Source organism: Mirounga angustirostris, unplaced genomic scaffold (assembly GCF_029215605.1).
Source record: "Mirounga angustirostris isolate CCGP_5_RB_7025 unplaced genomic scaffold, mMirAng1.0.hap1 SCAF_16, whole genome shotgun sequence".
Lineage (NCBI taxonomy): Eukaryota > Metazoa > Chordata > Mammalia > Carnivora > Phocidae > Mirounga > Mirounga angustirostris.
In genome coordinates, this window is record NW_026991724.1 from 51,077,747 (window position 1) to 51,086,663 (window position 8,917).

At 59.1% G+C, this 8,917-nt stretch overlaps 1 protein-coding gene across 3 annotated transcripts; it reads right to left on the reverse strand.

Annotated features, from left to right (window-relative positions):
* Positions 1–3,890: 3,890 nt before the first annotated feature.
* Positions 3,891–8,458, reverse strand: PTGIR (prostaglandin I2 receptor). Of its 3 annotated transcripts, none has more exons than XM_064580292.1 (3): positions 8,344–8,458; positions 7,215–8,008; positions 3,891–6,187 (listed from the first exon to the last, which is right to left on the reverse strand). In XM_064580292.1, the coding sequence occupies exons 2-3, from the start codon at positions 7,980–7,982 to the stop codon at positions 5,801–5,803; spliced, it is 1,155 nt and encodes a 384-aa protein (XP_064436362.1). In that variant the 5' UTR covers positions 7,983–8,008; positions 8,344–8,458; the 3' UTR covers positions 3,891–5,800. The 3 variants fall into 3 exon arrangements, with proteins under 3 accessions (XP_064436362.1, XP_045746366.1, XP_064436361.1); XM_045890410.3 differs by having other exon boundaries at positions 7,215–8,003; positions 8,344–8,390; XM_064580291.1 differs by lacking the exon at positions 8,344–8,458 and having other exon boundaries at positions 7,215–8,231.
* Positions 8,459–8,917: the final 459 nt, after the last annotated feature.

Here is an 8,917-nt window from a genome sequence, read left to right on the forward strand (position 1 = left end):
ACGAGAGCAGCCCGCTGAGCTGAGACCTGAAGGCTGAGCACTCACACAGTGGGAGGGAGGGGCGTCATCCAGAGGAACAGCAAGAACGCAGACCCTGGGGGTGAGACCCTGGTTGGCGACTCTCCGGGTGCTCTGGGGAAGGGGTGCCATTGAATGAGTCAATGTCAGTCAAGCGGCCTGCACACCCTGGGGACCTGAGCTCACAGAGCTTTAGTGAGCTCCCCGGAGAGGGCCCGGAGAGGGCCCGGGACAGGAGATTTGAAACAACCCAGAACATGTGCAAACTGCAGAAAGCCCCTTCACTTCCCTGCCACAAGTGGGGATGTGAAGAAGAAAGGCCTGGGGCCCAGTGGTTCTGTAGGGAAGGCATAGAATCCTTGGGGGCTTTTCCCAAAATAAAGAAGCCCTGCCCCCAACTGCAAATCCCATCCGCTCACCCGTTCAGGGGTGCAGGGAATGAACGGTTAACGGACACTGTCTAACTTGCGACCTGCTCACACGCGACCACAGCGGCTGGGCTGGTGGAAGCAGAAACCGAATCCAGTGGAATAAAAAAAAAAAAAAAAAACTTGCTTTCGCCATGGGGTACAGCAAGCGCTGTTCAGTCTTTATTGGAGGCTCCCACACCGCGGGCGCACCTCTCAGCCCCCATGCGGGTGAGTCCTGCAAGCAACCGTTTGGGCCAGACGCTGTGAATGCAGACTAGGAAACTGAGGCCCAGAAGAGTGAAGAGGCTACTCCAGGTTATTGAGGCAAACCTCAAAAGTGGCAGGGCTGGAATTTGAACCAGAGCTGACCCCAAGCAGTCCAGGCTCTCAGCTTCCCCTCCATTAGACTTTTAAAACTGACTGCAGGGGTGACTGGGTGGCTCAGCCGTTAAGCATCTGCCTTCGGCTCAGGTCATGATCCCAGGGTCCTGGGATCGAGCCCCGCATCGGGCTCCCTGCTCCACGGGAAGCCTGCTTCTCCCTCTCCCCCTGCTTGTGTTCCCTCTCTCGCTGTGTCGCTCTGTCAAATAAATAAATAGAATCTTTAAAAAAATAATAAATAAAACTGACTTCAGGCAGGCCAGAGCCAGAGCCTAAGCCAGTGGGAGGGGTAGGCTGAGTCTGGGGTCACAGTGGTCAGGTCTAAGATGGGAGTTGCCCTCTGAGCTGCCAGGACCCCTGTGTAAAATTCTAGTCTCGTGGTTGAGAGAAAAAGTTCTGGTGACCCACAGAACTGGGCTCCAAGCCCCATGTGAGCACTCATTCGTGAGTCTGTGCACTCCCTAACCCTCAAGGTCTACCTCTGCCACCCGCTCCTTGATGACCTTGGGGCAGTGATTTCACTTCTCTGGGCCTCAGTTTACTAGTCTGCAAAATGGAGATGAATAATGACCCTATAGGAGGAAGATCATGAAAATACCCACTTCAGAGGGTTGTGCCAACCACTTTCTAGACCTGTCTCATTCGGGTGGCACGCAGGCCATGGAGGGTGCGCATAGGCGTGAAATAAGTACGGAGATCTGACAGTAGAGAACTGGGGGCCCCGGGCAGGTAAAGGCTCTTGTACCATACTTCCTGGCAGTGGCTGAGTTGGGTCTCAAAACCCCAGATCGTTTGGATCCCAAACGCCCCACGCTGCCTGCGTGACTCTAGCTCCTATCATTAGTTTTCCCCCTTGGGCCCTATGTTTTGAAAGACTTTTACTCCTGGACAGGCTGCCTTATTAAATAATCATGACTTCTCTTTCCCATGCTTTATTAATCAAAGACACATAGACGGCACTCGGAGCTTCTAATGGACGTGGGGCAGGCCCTGAGGGAGTGAACTCCAGCCCAGAGCGGGATGCTGAGAGTGGGGATCATTTCCAGTTCCGGCTCTCAGGGCCACTGGACCAGCTCACATCTGTCCTTAGCGGGCGACTAGCCGAGGGACACAGTGGGAGGTGCCCTACCCAGGGCTCCCTCCCTTCCCCCCCCCCCCAGGGTCGTGGCCACTGGGAGTACTTCTAAATGTCACTCCCCATGTGACCAGCAGGTGGGGCAGTGACTACAGAAGGCCCCAGAGAGCTGCCACTCCTGGGGACCCGCCAGTGTGTGTGTGTGCGCGCGCGCGCGCGCGTACGGACGCGCGCGCTTGAGTCCCATCTGTGGGCCGGGCCCAGTTCTAGGAAGTCCAAAATGAATAAAACGAAGTGATAAATGCACAAAGTCTCCTTCGCTTCCTGACGCCCACTCCATGCTAGGCAGGCCCCTCGGCTATGCTCTCAGCGCATATCCCAGCTCGCAAATTTGTATTTTTTTCTGCTTATTGGAATACTTAGTTCTGTGATTATTAAGTTGTCATCCAACTGAAATGTGAGTGAGAGAAGGCCAAGGCCGTGTCAGTCACTGCTGTATCCCCAGCAGGTACAGAGCAGCCTGGGCCCCCGGGGCAGATTCCAGGGAATTGTTGAGTTAATGAATGAGTAAGAGGCTAGGAGGTCAGAGTCAGATCCGTGAGCACAGTTCCTGGGCTCACCTTCTTCCAGTCCTCAGGTCCCACTCTGCCATCCCCTCCACGAAGCCCTCCCTGATGTCCCCTTAGATTGCACCCCACCCCACCCCACCTCGCAGCTCTGCCCACTCTGGACTCAGAGCCCCAGGAGAGAGGGCCAGGGCTGTCTCTGTCACCGCTGTGTCTCCCGCATCACAGTCTCAATAAGAGCCTGCTGAGTGAATGAGCAAATGTCTGCGCCAGGTCAGGCTGCAGGGAGGACCGTCATGGAGCCCAAAAGTGCCCCAAGTGCCTGAGATAGATGCGAATAAGTCTGCAAGGAGAAGGAATAGGGGCGCCTGGCTGGCTCAGTCTTGATCTCAGGGTTGTGAGTTCGAGCCCCACGCTGGGTGTGGAGATGACCTAAAAATAAAATCTTTAAAGAAAAAAAGAAGAAGAAATAGTTTAAGCGGGACCTGAAGGGCCAGGGTGCTTGTGACGAACGGCGAAGGGAAAACGCTGTTTCAGGAAGGGTGAGCTCCATCAGCAAAGAGGCGGAAGCCAGACAGGTCACGCACAGGCTCTGGGAGAATCCTCGGTTGTCTGGCTGGGGCTGAGCAGGGAGCGAGGGAGCTGGCCCTCGGCTTCCAGGCGGTGGGGGCCCTCGGAGTTTGGCAATCAGGGGAGCGACCGCTCAGAGAGGACTCCAGGAGCTAGCGGAGAGGACACACGGCCGCTCAGGGGGTCGGGACACCAGCTAGGAGAGGAGTTTCCAAATCCTCCCCCAGGGGCTGCGTGTAGATAGATGGGGCGGGAAATGCTTGCGAACCCCCGAGCTGGAAGAAAGTGTACACATCCAGGCCAGAGGCGGTGGGGGGTCTGCGACTATACAGGGGGATCCCGAGGGCGGATGGATTCTTGAGATATTAGGCCTGGCCGGTGAAAGCCCGCAGAAAACCAGCTTCCGCGCTGAATCCTCACTTCCCCTTAATCCAAATCTGGAAAATGGGGATGATAATAGCACCCACCTGAGGCTTGGATGCTGTAGGTTCGAATGCCCAGCCCTGTGCTACCTTCATTTAGTGAGCCCTGAGAGGCCAGAGAGACAGACTGACCCACTTTCTGGGCCGGCACAAAGAGTGGAGGCGAGCGCCCCCTGGGGGTCTTGCCTGGACAGGCAGGCAGGCCCCGTTCTCTGGCCTCTCGCTCCAAATGCCCCTCTGGGGCCCCTCCCCCTACCCCATCCTTTCCCCACCACCCTCCGAGGAGGCCCTCTGGGTCTGTCCCCACTGAAGCTGGGCCAGGTTTGGCGACAAAGGCCGGACTCCACCTGATGTTTCTTGCCCCGTTTGGGTTTTTGTACAGGTCAACCTTTTTCATTACCAAATTCAACCAGTATGTCACTCTGGCAAGACTCATAAAAGTTTCTAAACACCCTCAATTTTTTTTTTAGTGTCACATTTTTTTTATTGTGGCAAAGTATCCATAACATAGAATTAACCATTTGACCATGAACAATTCAGAGACATTTAGTACCTTCACAATGTTATGCAACCCACAGCGCTATTGGGTTCCAGAACATTTGCATCACCCCAAAAGGAAACCCATACCCAATAAACCAGTCATCCTGACCAATTTTTAACTCTCCCAGACACACCCTTGTCCTTCTGTAACGTGATTTGAATCATAGCGGTCGAAAGACCAATGGAGCGAAATGTTGCTTTTTTTCAGCCCACATTTGCCCAGTAGCCACAGATAACAACAGCAACGACAGGATTGCAGTAACAGTAACATTTTTGTGGTTTTTATTCCAGGCAGGCCCTGTGCTCGGCTGCTTCTCAGAGGGAATCAGTTAATCCTCCACACCCCCCTGTAAACTGAATTCTAGATTATGATCGCCATTCTGCACCAAAGGAAGCCAAGGCACAGAGAGGCAAAGCCCCTGGCCAAACAAGGGAGCTGGCTTCTGGAGACAGAAAGGTCAGCTTCCCCCTCAGACCGTGCTTCCTCCTCGCTGTGTGACCTAGGACTGGCGATTACCCTCTCTGGACCTTGATTTCCAGCTTCTGTGGAAAGGCTCCAAGGACATCAGGGCCCAGGACTCACTGATGTGAGGTGCTGTTATCTCTCCAGAGGCCCATGCCTCCCTACCAGGCCTGTCCCCAGGTTCACATTTACCCTTTTAACCCCGGATCAAGTGCTTTCAACCCTGGAGCAACCGCATAAGGGGAACTGGGTGGGGCGGGGTGGGGGGGGGAGGGTGGGTAGGGAGAAAAGGGCTTTCCGGGTTACCCTAAACACCACTTCCCTTCCTGCCAGTCAGCTCCGTCCCAAGCACCCTTGATCTTGGGTCTCCCTTGAGGGCAGGAAAAGCCCGAAGGCTGGAAATCACCCCAGCGGAGTCCAGGGCGGGGCAGGGACCGGTCTGTTATCTCCAACACCTGCCAAGTCAGGGCCCGCTCGCTGTTGAATGAATGAATGAACTTGTTGCGAGGGCTTGGAGGACACAGGATGTGAGGGCGGGCTTTGTGTATGAGCCACAGCTCCTCCTCCAGGGACAGGCTGTGTCCCCCGGGGGGGTGGAGGGGTCCCTGGGATCCGTAACTCCCATGCCTTTGTCCTCCGGTCACCCCACACACACACCCGGGCCCCCACGGCCCACATCTTGCAGCCTACCAAGCCATGCGGATTCCCAGGCACTGTCCAGCAAGGCTACTTACAATGCAGCAGTCTCTCCTTCCTCTGGCCTCCCCCCTTGAGGGGGCGGGGGCTTCCAAGTCTGATGGGAAATCAGGAGTGAGGGGAGGCCGGGAGCTGGTCCAAGAATCCCTGGCTCCCAGGAGGCAGAGAGGGGCTGGCTTTTGGAGTGGCCTCGGAGAAGGCCGGGTTGTCCCCTGGGGGGGGCTTGGGGTGGGCAGCAAGGCACCCTGAATGGATGAGGGTCAGAGCCAGAACCCGAACCAGAGCTGACCTGGGCGCACAGAAGCTTCTGGGAAACTTTTCTGCCTTCTAAATATTTAGACAGCGAGATGGATGGGCAAGCGAGGGCCAGACTGGGCCGGCCGGGCCCCTGGTTATTTTGAGAGAAGTGTTCTTTTTGTGCTCCAGGATAAACGTTCCTTGTCTCCCTCCCTCTCTACCAGAGCCTGTCGGGGCCACCCTGGACGAGGAGAAAAAGGGAAATAGCAGCTGATCGCCCCCCACCCCGCATTCAGGGGTTCAAGATTCTGGCAGGCAAGGACTCCAGGGTCTCATCTCTGCTCGTCCACCCGGCAGCTGTGCCCCTGAGCCTCAGGCTTCTGCTCCCAGAAGACCGGGCAGGAGATCATGGGCAGCAGATGTCAGCAGGGGGAGCAGGCGGCTGCGGACCCCATTTTGGATGACGTTCCCACGGTGCTACCAGCTCGCTGCTCCCGAGACACGGGTGCCTCCTGCCCCTCGCCCCAGGCTGACAAAGGTACCCAGTTCCCCTCCTTCCCCCCAAGAGCAGCGGGAGCCCTCGAGTCCTTCCTCCCGGAGGCGGGCCGGGAGAGGGGTGTCTGCGAGTCGCGGTGGGTAGGCCTGGGGCCCAGGCAGCAGAACCAGAGCCTGAGCCTCTGGAAGACAGCCTTGCGGAAAAGGATGAAGACCCAGGGGTCCAGGATAGGGTTGAAGGCGTTGAATCGGAAGGCAAGGAGGTCCCCCATCTCACTGCTGTCCGGGGCGATAGCCTGCGTGAAGCCTCGGATCTGGGGGCAGGGCGGGGGCATCAGGAAGCACCCAGGAATCCTCTGACCCCCACCGCACACCCACCCCACCCTCGCTCCCCTCCTTCCACGTGCTTACTAGCAGGAATGAGGGAGGGGTGCCCTTCAGCAGGGGAAGGAAATAAGATAAGATGAAAAGTAAGTGAGAGACGCATCGGGGAGCAGAGGGAAAGGAAGCCCCAGGAAACCACTAGCCTAGAGGAACAGAGCGGAGGTTGTGTGGGTGAGTCCTGGGGCTATGGCCGCGTGTCTCTCTCCAAGTTTCCAGCCTGTGAGTCATCCGTAATCCCCCCAAAGCTTTGACCACCAGCCCTTGCATTTACAGAAAGAGAATTGGAGGCCCAGAGTACAGGGCGGGGTGGGGGAGGGGTGATGACTGGGGGCTGCCCCGCTCAATTCCTGGGAGGCAGGCAGGAGCTCTGCCCGAAAGGGGCAAGGCCTGGAGAGTCCCTGGCAGAGGTGGGGGGGCGGGGTGCTGGGGCGGGAGGTAGTGGGGAAATCAGACTCTGCGATCAGACAAGCCTGAGGTCCAGAGCTGGCTCTGTGTGACTGTAGAGAAGCCATCTGTAAAAATAGGGACCGGACAGGAACTTGGGTCCATTCCTTGCTAAGTGCTGTGGAATGGGTGCCTAAGGTCATTTGAAGATGATCTGAGAGAGAATTTGTAAACCACAGACACAGAACAAGGGCTCAAGGACTGGTGGATCTTATTACCATTACAGGGGTGCGGCAAGGTTGGGGTGTGTCTGGGGGGGTGCCGGAGATACAAAAGGGGGGGAGCCGAGGGCTCAGGAGGCGTCCAGTGGGGCAGAAGCAAATGGGGAGAGACCTCTCCAGAAAGTTGGGAGCTGTCGGACCGCGCCCAAAACCTCTGACCTCTTGGGGCTTCAGCGTCCCCGCTCTGGGAACTAGGCCCCCCCGCTGGAGGTTGGAGCTGGGTGCTGCCCTCCCCCCCCCGCTTCCCCCCGCCCCGCCCCGGCCACCCGCCCCGACTGCAGAGGGGACTTACCGTGAGGGGCAGGGAGCACACGGCCATGATGCCCGTCATGAGGGCCAGCAGAATGAGGTGGTCCACCTCGTCCTCCCCTGCCCGGGGGCCGGGGACCAGCGAGCCCTGGTGGCGCCTCTGCTGACGGTACATGCGGCAGAGGCTCAGGGTGACCGAGCTGTTGCACAGGACGGTGGCGGCCACCAGCAGGGCCACGAGGCTGGCGTAGGCCAGCGAGAAGGCGCAGCCGCCCAGCTCCGCGGAGCGCATGCGGATGAAGCACCAGCTGCCAGGACAATACTGCTGGTGTTGGCCCAGGCCCAGCAGGGGCAGCGAGCAGAAGAGGGTGCAGAAGGCGTAGATGGCGGGCAGGGCCAGGCGGGCGCAGCGCGGCCCGTCCAGCTGAGCGTAGAGGTAGGGGTGGCTGAGGGCCAGGCAGCGCTCCACGGCCATGGCGAAGAGGATGAGCATGGAGGCCAGGCCGAAGAAGGTCATGGCGAAGGCGAAGGCGTCGCACAAAGCGGGGTGGCCCCGGGCCAGGCCCAGCAGCGAGCTGTTGCGGGCATAGGCCACGAACACGGCCGGGCTCAGGAAGCAAGTGCCCAGCAGGTCAGTGACCGCCAGCCCGGTGACCAGCACGGCGAAGGCCGAGGGGCGTGAGCATCGCCGCGCCCCCAGGATGCCCAGTGCCAGCCCGTTGCCCACCACGCCCGCCACGAACATCAGGGTGCTGGTGGCCGGGCCTACCGAGTCCCGCACGTAGGTGAGGTTCCTGCACGAGTCGGCCATCCCCCTCACCTCTGGTGCGGCCTGGACTAGAGCGGTCCCCAGGGGGGAGGGAGGGTAAGGGGGAGCCGGGGCTGGGGGGGCGCCCTGAGGCCCGCTCATGCCCACCGCCCTCCCCATGGGCCACCCCCAGTTCTCCTTGTGTGTGCGGCTGGCTGTCCGTCTGTCCGCCCCTCTCTTCTCTCCCCCTCTCTCCTTCGTCCTGCCCTCTCCCTAGTTCTGTCCTTTTCCCCCACCCCTTGCCCACCCGGTCTCCCCCTCTGCCTCTCCCTCTCTCGCCCCAGCAGCCTCTACCCACTCCTCACCTCCCCCTCTGCCTCTCCCTCTCTCGCCCCAGCAGCCCTCTACCCTCTTCTCACCGCACCTCTGCCTTCTCTCTCAGTCCCCTCCTCTGTGCCCTGCTCTCCGCTCTGCGAGTCAGCTTCTCCTTACTTCCCTCCCTCCTCCCTCCTCTCTCCTCCCTCCTCCCTCCTCCCTTCTCATCTAGCCTGCTCGCCCCGGCTTTTTCATTTCCTCCCGCTGCCCCGCCTTCCCACCCCCTGCCTGTTCCAGAGGGCACCCCCCCCGCTCCCTCCCCCCTTCCCTGGCCCGCTCCCTCCAACTTCCCTGCCCAGTGCAGCCCAGGCTACCTCTGCCTCCCCTCCCTGCTTCCTCTCGTGGTCCCATCCCTGAGCCACCTGCCGCTGACCCACGCATTGGTCTCTGCCCTTCTCCCTTCCGCAGCTCTCCCAGTGGCCCCTCGTGGGGATCACTGAGTCATCGCACCATGGAGCGCACCAGGACAAGACCTGAGGGGCACAGCTGACCAGTCTGAGAGGCTGTCTGGGGGTGGCCTCTGAGATCTATTCTGGGCTCCAGGCCCCAGGGTTAGGACATTGACCAGGGATTGAGAAATGACCAGGAAATTCCTCCCCGATGTAGTGTTTTTCAGGCACTAC